This window comes from Eleutherodactylus coqui, chromosome 2 (assembly GCF_035609145.1).
Source record: "Eleutherodactylus coqui strain aEleCoq1 chromosome 2, aEleCoq1.hap1, whole genome shotgun sequence".
Lineage (NCBI taxonomy): Eukaryota > Metazoa > Chordata > Amphibia > Anura > Eleutherodactylidae > Eleutherodactylus > Eleutherodactylus coqui.
Genome location: NC_089838.1, coordinates 119,390,736 through 119,415,915, shown reverse-complemented (window position 1 = coordinate 119,415,915; position 25,180 = coordinate 119,390,736). Strand labels below are relative to the sequence as shown.

The 25,180-nt window shown below is 42.6% G+C and overlaps 1 protein-coding gene across 2 annotated transcripts in view; it reads right to left on the bottom strand.

The window, feature by feature from the left end:
* The window catches only part of NEDD1 (NEDD1 gamma-tubulin ring complex targeting factor), a 40,139-nt gene extending 15,163 nt beyond the window's left edge, over positions 1-24,976 (bottom strand). The window contains exons 1-10 of one of the 2 annotated variants that reach the window (XM_066591464.1): positions 24,880-24,976; positions 18,829-18,972; positions 15,663-15,757; positions 12,483-12,599; positions 12,198-12,338; positions 11,860-12,089; positions 9,675-9,873; positions 8,113-8,305; positions 2,840-2,971; positions 985-1,032 (exon numbers count right to left, since the gene is read on the bottom strand). In XM_066591464.1, the coding sequence (XP_066447561.1) occupies positions 985-1,032; positions 2,840-2,971; positions 8,113-8,305; positions 9,675-9,873; positions 11,860-12,089; positions 12,198-12,338; positions 12,483-12,599; positions 15,663-15,757; positions 18,829-18,972; positions 24,880-24,919 (1,339 nt within the window). In that variant the 5' untranslated portion in view covers positions 24,920-24,976. The other variant, XM_066591465.1, reaches the window with a different exon arrangement.
* Between the last annotated feature and the right edge of the window lie 204 nt (positions 24,977-25,180).

Below are 25,180 nucleotides of genomic sequence, written 5' to 3'. Positions count from 1 at the left end.
CATTCTATATTAAACAACTGTAGCTCCGGTTCCATCAGGGCTACCATTGTAAAGCTAAGATTATTGGTATGCTTGTAGCCCTTACAGAACCAAAGTTGCAACAATTTTAAGTGAAGTTGGGAATACTGAATTTGAAGCCGTAATTTTTTATTGTGCGCAGAGGAAAGGGGGAGGGGGTAGGACCAGTGGCGACAAAGAAAATCTGCGATTCTCCTGTATATCTCCCCATTCCAGTAGAAGCGTGACATGAATTTTTGTAACCATCAAGCAGAAAGCTTATCTGCTCTCTAATTGTCACATATTTTTCCAGAAAAGGAGTGAAATAAGGACTCGCTCCTCTACACCATTTAACCCGGCAGTTATTGCTAGTCGTGGCATCTAAATTATTTTCCAGGAAAAAGAAAGTAAACAAAAAACACAAAACTTTTCTCTTTACGTATTGGAGAGGGGGGGGGGGGGGAATAAAAAAGAAAAATCACACATAATTGGTATCGCCACATCTATAACAATCGGTACTGTATAATCTATTTATCAAGCACGGAAAGATCTATAAAAAAAAATATATACATCTCCATAGTAGCAGTTGTTTGATCATCTAGCTTCCCCAAACAGGAAAAAAAAAATTGGTATATACGCCTCAAAATAGTACCAATAAAGACTACAAGTGGTCGCACAATAATAGGCTTGATTATGTAGACTGAAAAATAAAAATGCTCTGGTCCTAAAATGTGGAGCCACACAAAGAATTTATTTTTTATTTTTACAAAAAGTGTTTATATTGCACAAAAGTAGTAAAACCTAAAATCTCTATAAATTTGGTGTTTTTATAAACGTACAATAAAAGGTAATATTTATATCACATTGTGAAAGCCATAAAAAAATAAAAAAATTTAAACACACACACACACACACACACACACACACACACACACACGGGCTACATAGTCAATAAGCGTTGCTTTTAAACAAAAGCGCATCACATACCATTTCCTTTAGATGCGAGCTCTTCCATTACTCTCAAGTGTGAAGCATCTTAGAGGGGGGGAAAAAAAAAAAGAATAAACTACATAAAAGACGTGTCGAAACATCATGTTAATAATTTAACTACAATGCATCTTTAGGCCACAATGAACTGTGGCTTTGTGTGGATTCTGCACTGAAAAATCAGTGAAGTACAGTACGATATACGCAAATGGGGTATTCAGAGCCAGATTCAGACACAGCAGATATTGTGCTGCGGATTTAGGCCTCCTTCACACAGGTGACAAAGTCGTACGATTTTCTCACGATGCGACAATGCTAGAAATCGCATGTATGTGAAGCCCATGCTATCCTATGGGTTCCTTCACATTAGCGATGTTTTGTAGCATGCAACATTGCAAGACAAAAACCTTGTGGGTTTCATGATATACACGCGACCTGCGAGGTTTAGTAGCCCATGTTTCTCTATGGAGTGTCCTCTGTTGCATTGCATCACTTGAAATTCTACTTTAAGAGCCATAAAACCTAAGCCCTAACTGCAGGGAGAAAAAAAAACAAAACGTATACATCACCTTAGAAACGCTGTCAGGGGCTCCGCTGCAGCTTCTTCCCAGTCCCTGGCACTGTTGATGTTTATCTCTTCTGGCTGGGAAATGAAAAATCCCCACCTCCTAGAAGCGCTGCCTATGATTGGCTGACGCTTAGTCAATCAGAGCCAGTGCTCGATGCACCAAATCACAGCCATTCATTGAGCGCTGGCTCCGATTGGCTAAGCGTCAGTCAATCAGAGGCAGCGCTTCCAGGAAGCGGGGATTTTTCATTCCCCAGCCAAAAGAGATGAACAACGGTGTTGGGGACCAAGAAGCTGCAGCGGAGCCCCAGACAGCGTTTCTAAGGTGGTGTGTACTTTTTTTCCCCCTGCAGCTAGAGCTTATATTTCAATTCTACCACTGAAAATCCTCACATGTGGTGCTACAAAGTCACGCAACTTTGCAGCACCACTTGCGACCTTATAGCACTACAAAAATCGTGGTATCACAGCGAGAAAACCCAATGATAATCGCACGGACCAGCAATGCGATATTGCTGCTATTTTCTCATGGCAATGCCGTGTCGCCTGTGTGAAGGAGCCCTTAAGAGCATGCAACATAATCAGCAAACCAAAACACCAATAATAAATGAGCGCAAGTGCATCCCACAGAGGAAGTGATAAAAGAATGCTTGGTAAACTCTTTGAAGTGCCTTTTATCTGTGGATTTGTACGTCTAGCCAGTAAAATGATGTAATTTGGAAGAGACTGTACTGTGTGCGATTATTCCAATTAGTGCTACATGCCATGTTGGAAATCTGCATCTTGTGGAAGATTGAGAGTACTGGCTGCAGTGTACACTAGCAGCCATGTTTATGTGATTTCAGTGTTTTCTGCAGATTGGCCAGTAGGAGGCAATCCTTGGATCTTGTTGGCTCTTCATTTCCCTCATCGGAGCAGTGAGAGATCGTGTTCTGTAAATGGCAAACAGTAGCAAATTCTCAAGGTAACAAAGGAGAAAATCATGTATATCAACATACGAAGTAAGCCCACTCATGGCTTTGTTACTTTTAACAGTGCCCCCCACACAGCACGTGGAATGTGCAAAAAAAGAAAGCTGCATTCTCTATCTTGGCGCGTATTATGTGCGCATAGACACCAAGATAAGGGAATTTATCGGCACGCAGCAGTGCACAATGCAGTGCATACTGCTGCGTGGTCCCCATGCGGAAAATATGCTTGCGGCGAACAGGAGAAAACGCCCGTGTGAGAGGCTTAAAGCAGTAAGGAGACAATCAATATTCATGCATGTCTAATAAACAAACGTACCATCACGAACTGGTGAAAATATGTCCCCTAGACTACTTCTTCCAAAAGTATCTACTGATTTTAAGTCTGAGGTTTTAGCCAAGTCCGTTTCCTTTGATGGTATTACATCAAGACTTGTACTATGTGGAATACCTATAAGGGGAAATAATTAAATCATAAATTAGCATGGAAAAAAGTGATAATCAAATTACAAACATTTTGTCTTGTTTATTACTGGCCTTGTTGCCCATGGCATCTATAATTACAGTATAGCTTTAATTTTTTGCAGAGCATTGGTTACTATGGGCAACAAGACCGGTTCTATCAGTTATAATTTTGATAATTGGCGCTCTAGGAACTGAAGCTTTGCTTTCATGCTTGCAGGCATATTAGAAACATTTCCTAATATGTGAATAGTGTTTCTCTTACAAGCTGCATATTTAAAAAGGACCATGCCATCAGTAAAATTACCAATTGTGAAAGTCAGGTTTTGGTGTTCACCATCTAAGAATTTTTGACGTAATTTTTTTCCCTTTTTGATGACAGAATGTATACTTTAAAAATCCTAATATCTGCATTTTTCACACTGACCACTAACCCTAATAATAGTCGGGCATCACTTCTTCTGCAGAGAAAACTTTTCAGCAGTCATCTCATTATCACAAACAGGATTACAATAAAAAGGTGATGAGCTGTAACCTTTGCATAGGTTACAGAGCATGCCTAGAACACTTTCCCATAGAAGTCAATGTACAATATGACTTCTCCTTAGTTCTTATCTATTGCGTGCATGGCTCATGAAGCTGCAGTAAAATTTGGGATGAATGTGAAAGCATGCAAAATTTGTGACTCTGGCTGCAGCCTGTCCGGAGCATTCTGCCCTAGGTTCAGACATGGTTCCCAGGTCTAATACGCTTGCTGCTATGGGTGCTGCAGATGGGGAACAAGTAAAAAGGAGCTAGCAGCCAGGCAGAGCTTACCCTATCCTTTGCCGATGATCCCAGGCCTCGTCGCTTTGAGAAGAAGAGACATGAGAGGTACCAAAAGTCTCAACTGAGTAGAGGATGCTAAAATCAGGAGGAAAAGGACCTGAGGGTGGGCTATAGCCCTGGGAAGAGTGGGATCCAATAGGAGCACAGAAAAAGGGTGCCCGGAGCAGTGATTGGAGGATTCTTCAGGAAATACCTATTTCTTGCAGGGGCACTCTGATAGGCTGAAGAGAGGCTGTGAGCCCACCCCTATAAGTGTAGACAATTAGGTGACTAGAGCATTAGCCCGCCCCCTAAATTCCTAGTAATATCACTGCCGACAAGCCCCCGGAAACGCGGTCTGGTGGCAAGCAGGGCCGGTAGGGTATCCTGCACTGCGTGCAGTGAAGAAATTCCTGCTGGGGAGGAGAGAAACAGAGGCTCCTGTTTGACCCCCAGCAGCAGGCACCCACAGGAGAAAGAGGAGTAGAGAGGCACTGGTGGGGGTAACTGTCCCATTGATGTAAAATAAATTAACGCTGGAGCACCAGGAGGGGAGCGCTGAAACAAGGCTAAACTGAGGTGAAGAGCTTCGAGTAGGTATGATGGGGTTCTAGTAGAGGCCCTACCAGGTGAGTGGACTCCCATCCAGTGTGTGAGAGGTTAGGAGTGAGGAGAGGGAGAATACTTACCTCATGGTAAAGCAAACTCCCCCATCCGTAGTGGGACTCCTGGACTTCAGCAGCATGCTTCCCAGTGTTCGTCTACCCTTTGTGGAGGGAGTGATCCCATTGGAAGGTGTTAGACCATATCTCCTTTTCTTTTAGGGGAAAGCAAACAGGGTGGTTTGCACCACGCGGTTAGCCCTCCTCAGTGTCTAGTGCCTAACCCTGCTTTGCCGAAGATAGTCGTAGAAAAAGGACCGAAGACCGGTAGTAAGGAAGAGGTCTACTTTCTATGGACTCCAATCTGAAACTGATTATCTTGGTGCCTGAAGGAGAAAGTTGGTAGGAGAAGCTAACACTTTCTGTTTAGTGCCAGTGTCCTAGTGGCAATAGCTATACCCACAATCCAACCTGTGCCCTCCAATGATACAGACAAGAAAAAAGGTTTGGTATTGCCTTATTCATAACAGTCCAAACTTAAAATATTGCACCATTTATCCGGTTGAGTGAACACTTTGAAAAATATAAAAGTACTATAATGTACCCTAAAATGGTAGAAATGATCTACAGTTTGCCCCCCAAAAAGTCCTCACATGGCTCAATTAAGGAAAAAAAAAAAATGGGTTTCAGAAGAAGGCAGAGGGCCGATGGATTACCATTACACAACACAACTACTGCAATGTGTGATCATAGCATTGCAGGTTCAAATCTTCTACAGGGATATTAAAAAAAAAAAAAAAAAAAGTGTAAAAGGATTGTAACCTTTTTTGCGCACTTTTTCCCCTTTGGTCAGAAATTTTAAAAAAATATATATATATATGTTTGGTATTGTTGCATCTATAATCTGTACAATATACTGAACACACTTTTTATCCTGCATGGCAAACGCTGTTAAAAGTAGTAAAAGAAAAAAAAAAAAAAAAAAAACACAAAATGCTTTTTTTGTTCATTTTGCTTCCCAAAATAAAGCAATAAAAGTGATCAAACAAGCCTTAAAGGAGATGTCCCGAGGCAGCAAGTGGGGTTATACACTTCTGTATGGCCATAATAATGCACTTTGTAATATACATTGTGCATTAATTATGAGCCATACAGAAGTTATAAAAAGTTTTTTACTTACCTGCTCCGTTGCTAGCGTCCTCGTCTCCATGGTGCCGACTAATTTTTGGCCTCCGATGGCCAAATTAGCCGCGCTTGCGCAGTCCGGGTCTTCTGCTGTTCTCTATGGGGCTCCGTGTAGCTCCGTGTAGCTCCGCCCCGTCACGTGCCGATTCCAGCCAATCAGGAGGCTGGAATCGGCAGTGGACCGCACAGAAGAGCTGCGGTCCACGAAGATAGAGGATCCCGGCGGCCATCTTCAGCGGTAAGTATTGAAGTCACCGGACCGCCGGGATTCAGGTAAGCGCTGTGCGGGTGGTTTTTTTAACCCCTGCATCGGGGTTGTCTCGCGCCGAACGGGGGGGGGGTTTAAAAAAAAAAAAACCCGTTTCGGCGCGGGACATCTCCTTTAAGTAGCCCAAAATTGTACCAATAAAAACTACAGCTCATTACACAAAAAACAAACCTTCGCAGAGCTCGGTCGGGGAAGACATTAAAAAGCTACGTGACTTTGTATAAGTGTGTAACATATATAATACAATTTTTTCTTCATCACTACATTCTCTTGGTCAAAAACAAAGAAGAATTAAGCACCTAGAAGGAATTGTCATTTTGCTGCAAAACTCAGCATGCAGTTACATCTCAGGCAGATATGCCAATTATTAGAGTTGTGCAGTGAATAGATGAACAGTCTTGCCACCCGAGGTCCTAAAAGTGGTTCTACCCTTGGCTTATAAAAAGGCCATTTTAAAGGCTACTTGTGTGTAGTGGACCTCGTCTTCCACTTGTGTAGAGTTTGTTGACCACTAGACATGCCTCGACGATGCAGCTGAACAGGTTTTGCCCAGTAAACAGAGTTTGAGAGGGGGTCGATTATTGGAAAGCAAGAAGCTGGATAGTCATATCGACACACTGGCCGCCACCTTGGTCGTTCTTACCACACTGTTAGGTGGTGTTAGCACCAGGTGATGCATTAGGACATGCCCACAAGATAACTAGGTTCAGGATGCCCTCAACAAACCACCAGGAGAGAGGATTATCTGACAAGCATGAGCAGCTCCAACCATTTCGTTGTCCGCCATTCAGAGACAGGTGGCACCATTGTTACAGACCCCTGTGTCTGTTAGAACCATTTCCAGGCGCTTAGCTAAAGGACATTTGGTTTCACAGTGCCCATTACATGTACTGCTTTTGACACCCACCCACCATCGCCTCCATTTGCAGTGGTGTCGTGAATGATGAAACTTGACTGCTACAGAGTGGAATTGGGTCATCTTCAGTGACAAATTCAAGTTTAGTTTGGACATGTCCAACAGCAGCGTTCATGTCTGGAGACCTAAGGGTGAGCGCCTCAATCCTGCCTCTGCTGTGGAGGGGCACACTGCCTCTACTGCTGGTAGGATGGTCTTGGGTCTATTGCATAAAACAGTTGGTCACCCCTAGTAGTGGTACGAGGGACAATGTGATATGTTCAGCACATCCTGCAGCCACATGTGTTCCTCTCATGGCGGCTTCCAAGAGGCATTTTTCAGCAGGATAATTCTCAGCAGCAAGAGTGTCAAAGGAATGCCTCCACCATATTGTCACACTTCCATGGCCTGCCCGTTCTGCAGATTTATTGCCAAGAGAATATCAATGGAACCATCCAGGACACCAACTTCGACAGCTAATGAGTTTGCACAATCTAGAGCCTCAGTTACAGCAAATGTGGATCGGTAGGCCGTATACCACATGCAACCTGTATTCCACCATGTCTGTCAGTAACACATCTTGTATCCAAGCTAGAGGTGGCACAACAGGGCACTAGAGCCTTTCTTCAAGTGTTCAGTTTTCAATAAATGATCTATTTGCTCTCATATTGTAATCAATTACTTATATCAACATTACAATCACAGTTTCATTCAACTCTGACAACTCCTCCTTGGTGCTTGTTTTTTTTTTTGACAGTGGGAGTGTATACTATATACAATGTGGTATTGTCTTAATTGTACCAACCAGCAGAAAAAAATTTATATTGCATGATTCCTGCTGTAAAAACAAAAATACCGGCAGAATTATTGTTTTTTTTTCTCCCTGCCCTCCAAAATAAATTAATAAGTGTTAAGCATTATATACATCTAAAAAATGGTACCAATAAAAAACTATACCTTGTCACTCAAAAGCAAGCCCTCATATGGCTACACGGATGGAAAAATAAAATCTATGACTTTTGAAAAGTAGAGATGAAGCCCCCACTCAAAAAAATTTATTGCGCCCTAAGGTCCAAAATAGGCTGTCACTAAGGGGTTACGTTTATAGACGTTTATTGCACATTTGTAAATTCTTAAGCAGAAAATGAAATGGTTTAAAAGGGATGTTTTAAGATGTCAAAGTACTTCCAACCATTTCAGAATGTTTGCCAAAAGTCACACAACAAAATGCAACTTTATTATTCCATAGGGAATAACAGAATTTTTATTACCGTAGGAATTTTGCACCGTCCTATAGCCCCAAACTAAAAATAACAGAGAACATAAAAAACATAATTAGGAAAAAAAAAACAAAAACAAACAGACATTCCTACCAGGTTTGTCGCTATTGACTTCAAGTCCTCTACTATCCACTGGCATGGCTGCTTGAGGGAGTGCTGGTGGTGTAAAACTGGATGGTAAATCTTTTGTTGTGAGCGTTCCTGTAACACCAGTAGTTGACTTGTTTGGAGCCTTCTTTGCTACATTTGAGGATACCGAGGAGGATTTATTTGCACTTCTGCTGGTCTAATACAAAGTATGTAAAAAGGCATTATTAGAATAAACATGTTTACTCAGCTCATTGACTACTCAAGTACAACCCTATTCAGATAAGCGGAACTGGCTCTCAATCACAAACTTCTTCCCCAAAACTACCATGTATGAATTTATACCTAATGTTACCAATTATTAATAGTAACCAGAAAGCTCATCACTGTCTTATGTATCCTTCATAGCAGAAAAAAAAATTGAAAGTATTTTTGTCCGGTCTATGTCTTTTCAGATTGACCTCCAAAGACTGGCTAGAATGAGTTCTTGCAACAGAAGCATCTAGTTATAGGCTGTCCAAATATAGTGTTATGTTGCGCTATGAGTTAAGCAGCACACTGTGGTCATTGAAATAACTTGCTAGACAAAGGGCAGGATCAGACCGCAGTGTGTCAAAAAAAAGAGGAAAGAAATAGAAGCCAAGTCAAAACGGAGATCAAAGTTTGCCCCGTTGGTGTCAGTCATTGGTGACTGTGTTTAAATAGTTCTCAGGTTATCAAACCGAACCCTAACACAGAAAGGTCAACACTGAGCTTAAACACTACGTGAACCCAGCCCAAGAGCATTTGTGGCAAAAAAGCCCAATGTCCGCAAGCAAATTTGAATTGCGGATGATCCGCAATCCAAGCCGTCCATAGGGAGACATTGGCGTCCGCAGCTTAATTAAAGCATGCGGTTTTGTTTTGCGGGCCTTCTGGTCTGGAAAACAAATCGCAAGTATGCTCCATTTTGCTGTGATTCCCCCACGGACGGCTTCCACTGAAGTCAATGGAAGCTGTCCAATCCGCGGCCTGACTGCAATTGAATTGCGGAAGGACCATGGATTCCGTAGAAAAGCAGATTTAAAAAAAAATAAAAATCTCTGCGCGTGTGACGCGGCTGACCCGCACTTCCGCACACATACGCAGTGAAGATCCGGACAGGTAAGCCCTGTCCTCGGCCAAAGTCAGACTCTGCTGCAGGCTCCTGCATGCAGAATCCGACCCGCCTGTAGACATGAGGCCAAAGTGTGTGAACACCCCCTAATGATCCCTATTCTACCTGTGTGTTTTTTCCTTACTTTCTGATAGGAAAATACCAGACTAGTTCAGTTATCCAAACCAATCTAAGATTTGCAACCCTGACCCAGGTAATATCATCAGGAGAACCGGTGTATAAGCAAGCATTTTACATGCAATGGCACAAGTTCATACAGAGCTCTGCTGATGACTGAACATCTTGAAGAATAGGCTAAAAAAAGCTTTTTTTTGTTCCACAAGAAGAAAAAAAAATAGTCCAGACAGTTTGGCAGCATTCTGTATCACACAGCAAGAAAATAGAAGAGCAGTACATCAAGAGCAGAACTCACTTTGTGCGCACTGCTGTGCTGAAACTGAATGCACTGTACAGAAGTTTTATGAGCATTCACTGTTTTGATCGGTGAGCTTAACATTCTTAAATCATACAGGTAAATTTTTCCACGTGAAGAGCCAACTGCCAGTGTTGCTCCATCGGGCATGAAGTCCACAGCAGTCAGAGGTGATTCAGCTACTACTGTTTGAAGAAGACTGAGGGAAAAAAAAAAGTTTAGCAAATGAGTAATTACAAAACTACTGTGTGATACTCAACATAATCTACTGAAGATTTTGAAGTATTCTATTGCATAGGTTAAAGCTCCATCATCGCAAAATAAAATAGTTATTCAATTTACTAATTAATACGAGTCTTAATTGAAGACCTTTTATGGCCCGTTTACACAGGCCGACAGTCGGGTAAACAACTGCACGAGCGCCAACGTCACCGCTAAGGTCATCAGCACTCCTGCAGAGCATTCACCGCTGGATCGCAGGCTCCTCACTCACCACATTACCTTTTATGTGAAGTGCTGAGCATTTAGACGGAATGACAAGACTGCGATCTAGTGATGGCTTTAACCCTTTCCAATCCAATTTGTATCCCGGTTTTCCTAGGGGGCTTACTCTTTTTCTGCTATTATAAAATGGCACTATCTGCTGGCTAAAGCCAGTACTGCATGAGATGACACGTTGGATAGACTCCGGCAGCAGAAAGGCTGGCAATATACGGTAAGAAAACCCCGACGGATGTCTTCCAACATCAGAGCTGTACAGCCTTAAATCATAATGTCTTCAGACGTCAGACAGTGGATTGGAAAGGGTTATGTTGACAGAATGAAAATTGAGCAATTATTATGCATTTACACTGCAAAATTATTACTCAAACGCATTCATTTGAGCAAATTTTGAGCGATAATTGTCCTGTTTAAAAGGCCCATTAGGCCACTCTTAAGCAGGTGTTTGTTTAACCCATTAAGGACCAGGTGCGGTAAATATACGGCACCTGGTCCTGTGGGTAAAGCCTCGCTGATAGTAAAATTATGGTAGTGCTTTAAGCCTCCTGTTAGTGACAGCTGATAACCCATTAGGAGAAGGCAGGAGGGGTTTTTATCCCTTCCTGCCTTTTCCTTCCCCAAGTACACAGCGCTCAATGAGCCCTGTGTACTAGAAAGTGAAAGGCTTTCTGCCACTGCGGGGGTCATGTGACCGTCGGGGTTTCCTGCTACAGCAGAGCTGGAAGGCCATACTAGACCCCGGCCAGCTCTGACAGTGACTAATGTCACTACAGGGGTTGCTTTTCCCTGTAACTGGGGCTCCTATGGATGTCCCAGCTACAGTGGAAAAATACCAAATTTCAAAAAAAAAAAAAAAAAAAAAGGCTCAATGCTCCCCAGAGGTCTTACATGACGTCATGAGGGACAGATAGTAAAAACATACTAAAACAGTCAACATATGCGCCCTGTAAACCAAAACCATACATATTATATATCAAAAAGTCCGAAACAAATAGAGGAACCCATTCCCTTACTTTATTTTAGCATAAATATACTGAATTTAAAAAAAAAAAAAAATATATAGATATATATATTAAAGCTAAAAAAAGATTTTTTTAAAAATTATATATTTATATATTATATTTTTATTATATATATATATTATATATAATAAAAATATAATATATAAATATATAAATTTTTTTTAAATCTTTTTTTAGCTTTTTACCCCCAATTAAAAAAAAAAAAGGCAGTAATACCACCACATGGGTAAAATCTCTAAAAAGTGTCTGGTCCTTAAGGTACAAAACAGCCTGGTCATTAAGGGGTTAAGCATGGCGTTTTACAACATCTTAGAATAGCATTTTTAACGCACCCCATCATTGGAATGGGTGATGCGGTGCGTTAAAAAGCGCTGCAACACACTAAAATAGAACATACAGCATTCCATTTAGCATGTGTTAGAAACGTTGGGCTAAAACACTCGTCTGAGAAGCCCCATTGAAATCAGCCTGCAAACAAAGACAGGCCAGAGCACCTCCACTGAATTGGAAAACCCACTTAGATAAAACAAGCAAACTCTTTTTAATAAGGGAAACAAAAGGCACCTCTAAGTCAGCTTGTAAGAGTAGGATCTGGAAACAAGCGAAAGCAAACAAACAAAAAAAAGAATACAGAGTCAGAATGAAAATATTGAAACCCTTACATTTTACTAGACACATCATAACAGATAATTCTTTTATCTAATCCAATGGTCACAAGCAGGAGGTCATTTACTGGAGAGAAGCAGATTCCTGATGCTGGGGCCTTGTGAGCACTGTCAAACACATGTAATGGGTTCTGGCTGTGCGCATCCCATAATGTCACGCTGCCAGTGTCAGATGCTGCACCAAGTAGAAACTTCTTTACATAGGAGTATCTCAAATGTCGAATTGGCTAAAAGAAACAAGAATATTGCGTTTATGAGAAGCTCAAGGCACATAAAAATGAGCACTTTTTAAAGAGGACCGAGAAATAAATCCCAGATAGCAATATATCCAATACCTGACTGCTGCCATGACCAAAAGGTGTACTGGATAGATTAGTAGTAACATTATACAACACGATTTCACCGCTCATAGAGCCCGAGGCAATATAGCTGTCATTGCCATTAAATGTAACAGAAGTTATCTCATCTTTGTGATCCTAGAATAAATAAGAGAGACAAAAAAGGGGCACAACTCTAAGTTCTGTAAGAAGCACAGTGTTACTTTTCACTCAGTCATAGTTAAAGAATCAACTGCAGGTTAGATCCAGCAAATCAGACCAAAATAGAACACAACTTTTTACCTTCAAGGATCGATGCAGTCTTTTACTCTTTAAATCCCAGATGTTCACGGTGTTATCAAGCCCTCCACTGACCACATACTGGGAGCTGGAGTTGAGATTCACACACGTCTGTTTTTTCTAGCAATTGAAAGATTTTAAACAAACAATCACTAATGGTTAAATACCTTCATGACCCAACATAAATATCACATTGGAACACAAACTAATAAGACAAATAAAAACCGGCATAAAATTTTAGAAGTTATCCCTTATCCACAGGATAGGAAATGACTATATGATTGGTAGTGGACCAACAGCTGGGACCAATCACGAGATCAGGGGTCTCAAAAGGTTCCTGAAGTACTGGAGCAGTGGTCACGCATATGCATCACCATTCTATTCATGTACTCTATCATCCCGGGCAGATGCACTGAAATGAATGGAATACCAACGCACATGCGTGACCGCCATTCCATCCATTCAGGGAGCTTTGGATGCCGCTTTGATTAGTAGGGGCCCCAGCAGTCAGAGCCCCACAGATCAGATAGTAATCTCCTGACTTCTTTTGGCAAGACAAGTCCTTTAACCACTTCCCTCCCCATGACGTAAGGGTACATCATGGCAGCGGGGTACTTCCTGCAAAATGACGTACCCTTACGTCATACAGATAGCGCGTATCCCGCAGCAGGAGATGCGGCCCCTGCTGTTAACCCCTTCCCTGCCGCGATCTATGTAGATAAAATAGGCCATGTCCTTAAGGGGTTAAGTAATTTTTTTTTTTTTAATTTAATAATTAGTAAGAATCCTGCTTTACAGCCTGTATTAAAGCACTTGGCCACATTCTGAATTCTTCTGGCTTTAGAGCATAAATCTCCTACCATTCATTGCTGGTACACTCAGCACAGCTTGGCCTGGTGACATTTATTCTGGGAATCAAAGTCTTTACACCACACAATGTACAGTAACAGGATCTTCGAAAAACTACCTGTTCCACTGCAATATAGAACTGCTAAGCTGTCAGGGATGATAACCTTTTGCAATAACTTGAAAAATTGAAAAGGTTTCTCTTTTTTATATATGCACACAGTGATATAATAAAATTAACCCAGTTTCTGACCTTTGAATTGTTTTCTCAAAGTACCTAAAGTGGAAGCCTGGGCAAAATTAAAAATTCTGAAAATCTGAGATACGGAGCTCTATATGGCTTCTGGCATGTAAACCGCAGGATAGAAAATACTACAACCACAGTGACTGGAAGTTGGAGTATTTCCCAAACAAACTGCTGGCTAGCTCAGTTTTTGCCCAGAGTCACATTTTGTTTCCGAATTAAAAATATTTTTTTACAACTATATGCTCGGAGGTGAGGAAAGCGTTTCAGATCACTTTGCAGCGTAAGCAGTTTGTGTACATGGGGAATAACACTACTTATGGTCATTATATAACTTGTATCCTGCATTTTTCCCCATTTTCCCCCTCTGCAGAGCGTACATTTGATTCTTATCTCTCTCAGTAATGGTGGGAGATGCCTGGCTGCTGTGTTGTGTGCTACAGACTGTACACAGAGAAATGCAAATTTAGATCTCTCTCTGTAACACACAGATACATATTGTCAGCAGTACTAAGTAGTGTAGATTTTGCCTAAACAGTGACTCCTCTATGCAGTTTATTATTATGTTTATATCATACCATTTGTTCTGCAGGTGTATTTTTTGTTGCAGGATATACGATGCAGAAGGGATTATTGGTCTTATATGAGATTGTGACTATGCATATCCTTAGACCTTCCTCCTACAGGAGTTTGCAAAAACGCTGCGTTTTTCAATGCTGCATTTACTGCTGTTTCAGCAGCGTTGACATGCATTTTTGACAGCGTTTTGGCTGTGCTTCTAGCAGAGCTGAAAACGCAGCCAAGGAAGCTGAATGCCAGAACGGATCCAACTGGCATACCATGTTTCCCTGAAAATAAGACCCTGTCATTTTTTGCCCCAAAAGAGGCACAGGGTCTTATTTTCAGAGGATGTCATACTCACCAAGCAGGCACCGCCGGGTCCCTCCCACTGTTCTCCAGCGTTTCTGCAGGCTTCCGTACAGTTGTCAGCGCCGACAGAGAATCTATTGCTGGTAACTGGGATTAAAAACCCCGCCTTCAGCAAGAGATTGCTCTGATTGGTTCTCGAGTGCCGCGGCTCAGCCAATCAGAGCAATCTCTTGCTGAAGGCAGGGTTTTCAATTTCCATTACCAGCAAGAGATGCTCTGTCAGCGCTGACATGGAAGCCTGCAGAAATGCTGGAGAACAGCAGGAGTGTCCCATACGGCGCCTGCTAGGTGAGTATTGTTTTTTTTCATGTAGTGTAGCTAGGGTTTATTATCAGGGCAGGTCTTAAGGAAAATAAGGTAGCAACCTGCATTTAATGCTGTCAAAAAAGCTGCACCAAGTTGTGCCGCCTTTTAACGCTTGTCTGAGAAGCCCCATTGAAATGAATGGCAGCGTTGCACAGCGTTTATCACAGCGCTGTGTGGTGGGAGGCCTTAGCCTGTAATGCATACAGCACTTTCAATATTGAATATATTTGTATGTTTAATTTTTTTATCTTTAGCTGTATATAGTGTAATCTAGGGGCAAGGTCCTGGCCACACGTGGTTTTAAATATTTTTCTTTGCTTAGTGTCTGCCTCCTAGTGGTAGTAGCTTTACTCATGCTCCTAGGCGGTGTCCCCCAATGCAACGGACGAGAAATCATGGTTTGTTCATTTAAATAACAAATAGTCAAAGAGATTCACATTAATGAGATGTCATCACATTTCAACCATTAATAACCTAGAACATGTCTAACACTAAAAAAGTTGGAAGTATATAATAAAGAAGCATTAATAGATACACAAAATAAACCCAAAGTTCAAATAAAATACAGTGAGGCTTCCTTGAGGCCACCCAAAAATTCCTTAGACATGCAAAAAATGCTCTCCTGGAGAAGTAAAGTAGTCTCTCAAACAAAAAAGCTAAACATACAGAAAATTAGAGGAATTAACAATCTGCCACAAAACAACCTGGTTGACAGTAGCTATGAGAGGTGTTGAAAAGAGGTGGTTGTTAGAAGAGGTTTCACTGTACACAAAAGCCTGAAATCATGTCTATACTGACCACCCTAAGAAAATTAGATGGCAGAAAATGGCAAAAACAAAATTCTAAATTATACTTACCCCCTCTGCTAACTCGAGAAGAGGAACAGGTTTGCTCTTACAACTTGAAACAACAATCTTATCACCACTGCCAGAAGCGGTGACCAGAAAGTGATCTGAACTTATAGTTAGGGACCATACAATGCAATCTGTGAAATTTGTTACAGTGTAAAAGAGGAATGTCAGTATTAACCTGCATTTCTATCAGCAAAGGTCAGTTTTAAGTTCAAATACGAAGAATGAAAAGCTGATGACAGGACAGAATCTGTGAAATGGCCAAGACCTCCAAGAGGCAAAAAATAGAATTTGCTAACTTACTATTGCCTCAGTACCATTGATCTTATAGCTTTACTTTGATTAAAGATCAAAGCAAAGGCTACCGCAGTGTTGTATCCTGAGAAGTGCACTACCTCTCTTTTAGGAAATATACAAGGAAAAATGTTCAAGAACATATTTAAAGAGGTTGTCTACCCTACTTTCAAATGATGACCTAGTTGATGGACAGGGGTCCGCCACTCAGGACCCCCATCCATCAGCTGATCATCCGGCCGCCCTGTCCAGTGCAAAGGGATGGACGTCATCATCAGCGGTCAGCACAGGAAGGGAGAGCGCCAGGGTCACACCCAGTGCTATTCCACTTCCTGCTTCTCTCCTTGTCAGGACATCCTGTGACGTCCTGACCAGGAGGGAAGTAGGAAGTGGAGTAGAAACGCGGCACTCCCATTGATTTCAATGGGAGTGAAGCCAGCACTCCAATTTCCTCTTCTGACCGTAGATGACATTTGGCCTGCTGCACTGAACAGTGGGCCGGGCAATCACTGTGAGCTATGTAAAATAGCTGATAGCTGCCAGCTACGGAGCTTGATCAGCTTTCAAGCCTGCTCCATAGTCCATTTGCGCACATCCACCATGTATATATGGAGGATTTGTAAAGTGCTTAGTGATTGACAAATGTGGCACAGAGATACGAATTCATAAAAATTAACACAATTTCATTAAATAACTCTTGATCCTTAAACCTTTCCGTTACAATTACTGCACACCGATGCAAATGTCTGGCTTGGCTGTGCTTACTATGGCCTGAGAATCAGTTGATCAGTGGAGATACAGAGCAGTAAACTCCCACTGATGAACGCCCAGAAAACCACTTTAATGTACCTAAAAGGGAGCCTGTCATCACCTTTGATCTGCATAAATAACACTATGTGGCTCAAAGATGAGGAAAACAGGGAGTTTGGAAAGTTGCATTTTATACACTCCGGGCGTCCTGTTCCTGTGCTGTGTCCCCATGAAGGTGCCTCTCGCAGTGTGCCTCTATTCAGCCAACTGTGTGCCTACCACCCCATTCAACTCTATGGGAGAATGCAGGAACTGACCCCCATTAAATGCACCTAATCCATATGCCGATTTGGGGTTTGTTCAAATGCATATCTTGAGCAGAAATTCAAGACTCAGACTTGGATTTCTGCTGCTAATTATAATATGAATCCGTGACGGATTTTTCTGTACCTCCATACAGCTGCTAAAAAGCGGTCATGCAACCATAGGCTACAAAACCAGAAAACTCCGGCGTTCAGATAACAAGGAGCACATGCTACTGTTTCATAGTACAGGAAGTTAAAAGGTTTTTTCCATGACTCAACTATTGATAACCTATCTTCTGGATAGGTCAACAATAGCTGATGGGTAGGGAAAGGAAACTGAAAATGTGGGTTTCACAGGTGTTTTTCCCCATTAAATAAATGCACAAAATGGATAAAAGCCCTTTTACATGCAAAGATAATCTTTTAAATGACTGAAAGATTTAGCGATTTGCATAAAGTGTTAATGGCTAGAGATGAGCGAACGTACTTGTTGAGGGCGATTTCGCAATCGAGCATCGCTATTTTCGAGTACCTGGCTACTCGGGTGAAAAGATTCGGGGGGGCGGGGGGTAGAAGTGGGGAGCTCTCTCTTTCTCCCCCCCCCCCCTCCCCTCTGCAACCCCCCGCTCACCCCCGGCGTCCCCCGAATCTTTTCACCCGAGTAGTCAGGTACTCGAAAATAGCGATGCTCGATTGCGAAATCGCCCTTAACGAGTACGTTCGCTCATCTCTATTAATGGCCAATAATGTCCATTAACACTTCATCTTAATTTGCACGTAAAAGGGCATACAGGAGTTGTTTGCAGAGCCCAGCTTGTTTAAACACACACCCAGCTGCGCAAACAGTTGCATTGTTCTGGTCAGGGCTGCCAGCAGATTGTATTGTTCTCCTCCGGCTAATGTAAACATGCCAAGAGAACAGCATGCGGTCTATTGAGTGATAAATGTGTTTGCTTAATCTCTCAGTGGCTGAAGAAGGGATTTTAAGTTAACCTTAAAATCATCGTTCAAACGAAAAGTGCACGATGCCCGCGTTTACATGTAACGATTGCTCATTTTCGTCCGTTTGAATAAATTTTGAGCAATAATCGTTGCGTGTAAAAGGGAACCCTGTCTGGAATATAAGACAAATATTATACCTTTATTAGAATACATCAAGACCAAATCTGTTGTTTGGAAGGGCCTTCCTTTTAATGTTGCTGCCTGAACTAATTTAGTTAAAATGATAGTTATTCCCAAATTCCTTTATACATTATTGGATGTATCTAACTCAATCTCCCAGTCCTATTTTCCGTTAGGCATATTTCCCCATTGCTTCAGCTTTAATTATCCACTTTACAACATCCTAAGGATAATAGGGGACTGAAGTTGCCAGATTTGGATTTCTATTATTTGGTTGGACAATAGCCATTTAGCCTTGTATATGGGACAGCGACCTTTGGGGCCCATACTAAAAAACATCCTGCTTTAGCGAAACCTATACAGCTACATATGTAGCAATAGGCCAAGGGGTTTTTTTTGTTTTCCTTTTTAAAAATTTTAGTGCTTTTTTGTACATTTGATTGTACAAATGAAACAGAGAAAAAGCCATCATGAGAAGATTAGCACCTCATCCATATTTTGAATCCATTCCTAGTCATTGCATAGAAATATTGATGCAAAATACTGGCATGTGAAAGTGGTCTAAATCATACTAAAAGTAAGTTCAGGAATTTGTACACTGTTACAATAAAGTAGCATATTGAATGATGCAACATTTAATACTTCGGAAAAGTAAAGAAAATACCTCCTTAAGAAAGTATGGTGCACCTGTCAAAGGATACTGTTACTGCTCCAACACAAGGATGATATAGGGTGGGTGCTACTATGGGGATTGAATTGTTCCACCACAGTCATGGATGAGGAATCCCATATTTTAATATCATCGCCAGCTGAAGCGAATCGGATGTTATCCTGCATCGTGACTCCTGAAAAAAATAAAAACAAGAAAAAAAAAAAAATACTGCTTTAAACTATTTGCAACTAAATTTGACCACTAGACATATGATATTTATAGAGGACAGAAAGAGCACTATAATGTATACAGAAAATGTGTTATATAATTATTTGGGGGAAATATGACAAATCCAATTGTAATGCTGGGACTCTTTATATTACGTTTTAATACTTCACTGCTGGTTCCATCCTGGTTTCCGTCTTCTATGCACAAAATTGCTTAGGAATGGAAACCAAGATGTAACCAAAGGATTCAATGTGTGAAAAAGAGAAATCTCACATTGACAGGGATGGAAACTGCAAGATAGGGACCAAAGACGTCTGTGCCTTGCATATTGAACCCTATGGTTTTGTTCTGGTTTCCATTCCTATGTAATTTTCTGGAAAAAGGGCAGAATGTTAAAGAACCTGATACAGAGAAATATAATTAGGTAATCTACCCAAGCTCTAAAGCTTAAAGGGCCAATCCAGCAAAAACACATTTTCCATGACAGCCGCCAAACTTGTTTGCCTGCCACACTCTGGATGCCTCCTCTCTATTTTCGGCAGTCACTTCCCTTCACTGCAGTCTCTTGTCTGATACTTACCTGACACCATCTTCATTTTTAGACTTCTCCCTTCCTTCTCTTTCTCTGTGCAGTGCTAGCAATCCCATGATACATCAGCACAGCAACACATGACCAGCAAGAGCAAGTACCATCTCTGCCTGCTGGGAGGACACCAATTATTATTACCTTCTATACTCACCTAAGCAAGCTAAAGATATTAAGCATACAGTCAGGAAAGCCAAACTTCATTATTATTGTGTGGCAGGGGCTTCTAATCCCCCCCTCCACCTTGTGACCAGCCTATGTGGTACAGTCCATGCGGTTTAATGAAACATAAATTCAGATGACTGAAAAAAGTGATTTCTTTTGGGCTCATTCATATAGGCATATTTAGTTTCAGTCACATCCCCATCTCTGCAGCCCCTATCCGGCGAGGCCAAAACCTTAGTTTATGAGGCTCAGGGAACCTGACAGGTTTGCCTTAAAGGAGTTGTCCACAGTTGTTGATGGTTGGAAGCTGTGCCTGCTATACGGACAGAGCTGTTTGCTTCCAGCTCTGTCTGTAATGACAGTCGGCCCGATGAGCAGCTGATCCGCAGGGATCCAGAGCAGTGGACCCTTGCAATAAACTATTGATGACCTACCCTGATCAATAGTAAAGCCCCGGAAAACCCCTTAAGGTATGTTCTCACAGGGCTGTTTCCCCATATCTTGCCACACTGTTCTCCCCATCTTCATTTTCATTCCTATTCTCTCCAAGTTTCCTAAAATCCCTTTTCCTCTTGTGCTTTCTCATAGTGGCTTTGTGGGAGCAGCTAGCTGCACCAGTCTCTATTATTCTCTTTATGCCCGCATAACACCTGCTATTCAGCTGTTTCCATTGGCGAATGGAATTGCATCTAGAGGACTGGCATCCCCGGGTTATCATGGATATCTTTGTTCCTCAGTTGCCATTTTTAGTTCTGATAGCCCTCTATGATTATAGCCTTGAATATAGCACTTTACCTTACTAAGTTTTTTACTTATTGTAGCTCTGTATCTGCCTTTTCCCACATATATACAACCTGTGGATGATACATACGTGTGCATTATCCATATTGCCCGCATCTGCCATTATTTTGCAGTAGTCCTCTAGCCTTGTACTTTTCTTTCACAGCATACTATGTGTTACGAGTCAGGCTTTATACTTACAAATTAGCCGATTCCAATATATGCTAGCAATGCAGCAAACAAACAGGTTCTTTAATACATATTTGGTGGCACTGTCCAGTCATACACCCATACTAGGATCAGATTGAAAAAGCCATACGCATCATATCAAATAATACCTTCAGACTCTCCCCAGAATTTGTGATAATGTCTAAATCTTCCTCAAATTATAGACCATTGAAGTCTAACCTAATAACCCGCTTGATCTCAGCTGCAAAATCCTTAAATCCTACCACGTGGAAACAACTACATATATCCAATGGGTGGCTAAAGTAAATGAAATTAGAAGACTCGAGGAACTAATAAGTTGGGCTAATAGAACCCACGAAAAATTCAAAGTTACCCGGGACCCTTGGTCTAAACTGATTTCATCCTGCATAATCTTTTAGCAGTAATAGAGATACATTTTCTAAGACTTTGTTAAACAATTTACAAGTAAAAATACATATTCATTTATCAAGGTGTAACCCGTAGTTGTCGCCCTTCCTTTTCATCCATACACCCCTCCTATCACCCTTCCTCCCCCCCCCCCTTTAAGGGCTCTTTAAGAGCAATCAAGCACTTATTAGCTTACACACGGACAACTGTCTCCAGCTTACATTCTACGTCACATCTCTGCAGCCCGCTCTGTATTTCTTTACCTCTATACGATGCAGAATTTGCGTTATTTCACTAAGGACTTCTTTGGCCCAAAACATTCCTGCGTTTTGTTCCTGGAGCCATAATAATAATGATGCTTGATTGCTAAGGTGTGTGCTGTCCCACTGTGAGCATTCAGGATCCCTCCGCACCTTTGAGTGGCTTTAAGCCGAATACACATGGCCGGGACGGATTCTCCATGCGGGATCCCACATCTGAATCCGACCCTGTACCCGGCTCTTCATAATCTGGATTGCCGTCCGGCGCACATGCGCATTACAGATTATGTTGTGGACAGGCTGCAGATCGGATGGCTTCCATTGACTTCAATGGAAGCCATTAGTGCTGAAATAGAACATACTGCGACTTTTCCTCCGTGAACAGAAGAAAAAAAATTGCACTTGATTTCCGGTAGTGAACAGGGAAAAGCGACTTTTATTAGCATGTTAAGGGCGGTATTTGCATTGCGGAATCGGGTGACGGACACCTGCTCCTGATTCCGCAATGCAAATACACCTGTGGGCATTGGGCCTTAGGCTTTATTCCCACGAGCGTATATCAGCCGGCAGATTTCACGGTCAGCTGATTTACCGGCCAATATAGTGCCGGGCGTTTTTACGTCGGGCCGAAAAGATAGTCCTGGAACTATTTTTTAGGCTACAATACAGCAGCCGCTGCATAGACTCCTATGGGAGCCAATGACTGCGGCCGGAGGGAGTTTAGAAGCATGGCTGCTAAACTCCCTACCTCTGCTCTCCTCCCCGCTGGCTTTTTGCAATGGGAGGGGCGGGGTCAGAGCTAAGCGCTGCCCCGTCCTGCCTCCTCTCATTGCTGGCTGCGGACAAGGGGCGTCCCGATATACGATTGTGGGAATAAGCCCTTACGCTGGAGAACTATCATCTGAATAATCGCTAAAGCGTATAGACAATAGTTTGTGTGCTTTTACACCAAGCGATTGTTGTTGACTTGTTTAATTTTGCGATTGCTAAAGGGATTGTGCTAAAGGGAATGTGCTAAAGGCACATTTACACATTCATTAGCTAGTAAGGGGGTGTGAGGTTCTTTAGTGGGTGAGTATTTGAAATTTCAACCCCTCCAACACACGATCATTGGTTACCGGGTCCACTAAACATACAAACAGATGCAAGCGATCTGCCATGAGAGGCCACAGGGACTGTTCAGCCCAAGAGAACCCGCACGTATTCTGGAACCCATTAGCATTAGGGCTCCCACATACTTGCGATTGTGTTTTTTGTTAACGCGATTGTCAATGGGACTTTCTATTGTAAAAAACACAACGCAACGCAACTGCATTTTTGGTGCGTTGCGTTTTTAACATTAGAAAGTCCCATTGACAATCGCGTTAACAAAAAACACAATCACAATTGTGTGGGAGCCCTTAGGCAGGAAGGCAAAATGTTTAATACAGGAGCGAATCAGCATTGATGGCAGGAGTGCGCAAAACTAGTGCAGACTTCCCTGTAAGGTTGTTGGCTAGTCACTGAAAGACAATTACCTGTTTAAACACAGGCAGCAATTAACCCCTTAGTGACAGCCTATTTTGGACGCAACAGTTTTTTTTCAGATTTTCATCTCCACTTTTCAAAAGCCAAAATGTTTTCTGTCTTCCGTCGATGGAGCCGTATTGTTGATTATAACATGGCGAGCTGTAGTCCATATTAGTACTATTCTGGGCTTCATACAATGTATTATAGAACTTTTAATCATTTTCTTTGGAGGGCAGGACGCTCCCCCCCCCCCCCCTTTATTTATTTTTTTTTTTTTGACAGTGTTCATTAGGCAGTTATGGGTTGGTACGATTACAATAGCAAAATTATATTTTTTAGCTTTTTCCACAATAACCTTTTTTGGGAAAAAAAATTTCACTTCATTAAAAGATCCTTTTTTTTATTATATTTCCATTGATGTAGCTTTAGGAGGGCTTATTTTTTTGCATGACAAGCTGTAATTTTTATTAGTATCACTTTTATTGCGTATTATGGAAGTTAAAGGGGTTGTCCCGCGATAGCAAGTGGGGTTCAGCACTTCTGTATGGCCATATTAATGCACTTTGTAATATACATCGTGCATTAAATATGAGCTATATAGAAGTTATATACTTACTCCCTCCGGTGTTGGCGTCCCCGTCTCCATGGCGCTGAACGAAGGCTTCTTATGCCTGGATTAGACGTGCTTGCGCTGTCTACCCTCTTCTGTCCCGCTCCGGCGTGCTCGCGCCGCAGAGGTCTTCTGCACATGCGCAGAAGACCTGTGCGGCGCAAGCACGCCGGAGCGGCCCCTTCAGCGGGACAGAAGCAGACTGCGCAAGCGAGGGAGAAGAAGGCTTCAGTCGTCACCATGGAGACAGGGACGCCAGCACCGGAGGGGGTAAGTGTATAACTTCTGTATGGCCAATATTTAATGTACGATGTATATTACAAAGTGCATTAATATGGCCATACAGAAGTGCTTAACCCCACTTGCTGCCGCGGGACAACCCCTTTAAACTAAGTTTTATTTTTGTTTAAATCATTTTGACTGTTTTTTAACTTTTTCCTTAATACTGATTGCCATACAGGAGAAAAAGGGAGTTCAATTTATTGTACGGGTCATTAAAGATGTGAAGATACCAAACGTTTTTTTTCTTCTATGCTTAAAACAAAAAAGTGAGAAGTGCACAAAACAGTTTTAGTTTACTTTTTGACTTTTCACTTTTTCTTTTAACTTAGACAATACACTAGATCACTATTTCCATCTATGGCGAGCCCTGGCAGACCTGGACATCTACTGGCGTCTGTAACGATGACTACTTATTGGTCCCCCCGATTTCATGGTGGGAGTGACCCTCATACACGCACATAATGGGTTTAACAGCAGGGATCGACGCTCCTACTGATCTCCGATGTTGCTGCGGGCTATTGGCCAACAATCACAGATCCCGCTGCAGAGACATGTCACAGGAACCCCTTCCCACACCATATGTACATATATACCACCTGAGGCAGGAAGGGGTTAATCAAGCAGTGACTTTTTTGGCGAGCTGAACCGAAGGGACGAGTCGTCCCCCTCTTGGTGGCCTTGTTTACACAGAAAACTGTGGCTAGAATTGGCTGTGTCAAGCAACTCCTGGGATGACAGCTGTCCCATGTACATCCCCTCGGAGGCCTGCCAGCAGCGCCCCCTACAGAGCCGGCGGACACCTGCCTGCACACAAAGTAACAACTTCTACAACTTCTGCTACATACAGGCCGGTTACACCTCCATGGACGCCGTCACCACAACAACCTGCAGAGCGCCGGGCCGCGCGGGACTAGTTCCGGGGTCAGGGGTCGCTCTGAGCGCCGTTATCTTGTTGTCCGGTCCGTCATACAACACTTTACAGAACTTGAAACTTTTAAGCATCCCGCAAGGCCGTTTCTGCGGCCCCGGTCACACCATGGCGGACACACTGGCTGCCGGGCTCCTGTCCCCCCACAGCCTCACCTCGTAGCCGCTCTCGTCCCCCGCCGCCCCCACTCTGCATCGGGCTTGGGGAGTGCGCCGTGACGTCACCGGGGAGCAACAACTGCCTCGCGCACTGTAGTGCCGACCGCTGCGTGCTCGTGCACGAGGAGGGCGGGAGCGCGCGCGCGGCCGCCTCAGGGACGAGGGAGTGAGTGCAGAGCTCGCTGACAGGAGCACAGATTAGTGCCGGCACCCCTGTCAGAGGGCTGCCGCATATAGTGGAGGGGAGCGGGCTGCACAGCTTCAGTAATAGTGACCCAGAGCCACCCTGCATGAGCAG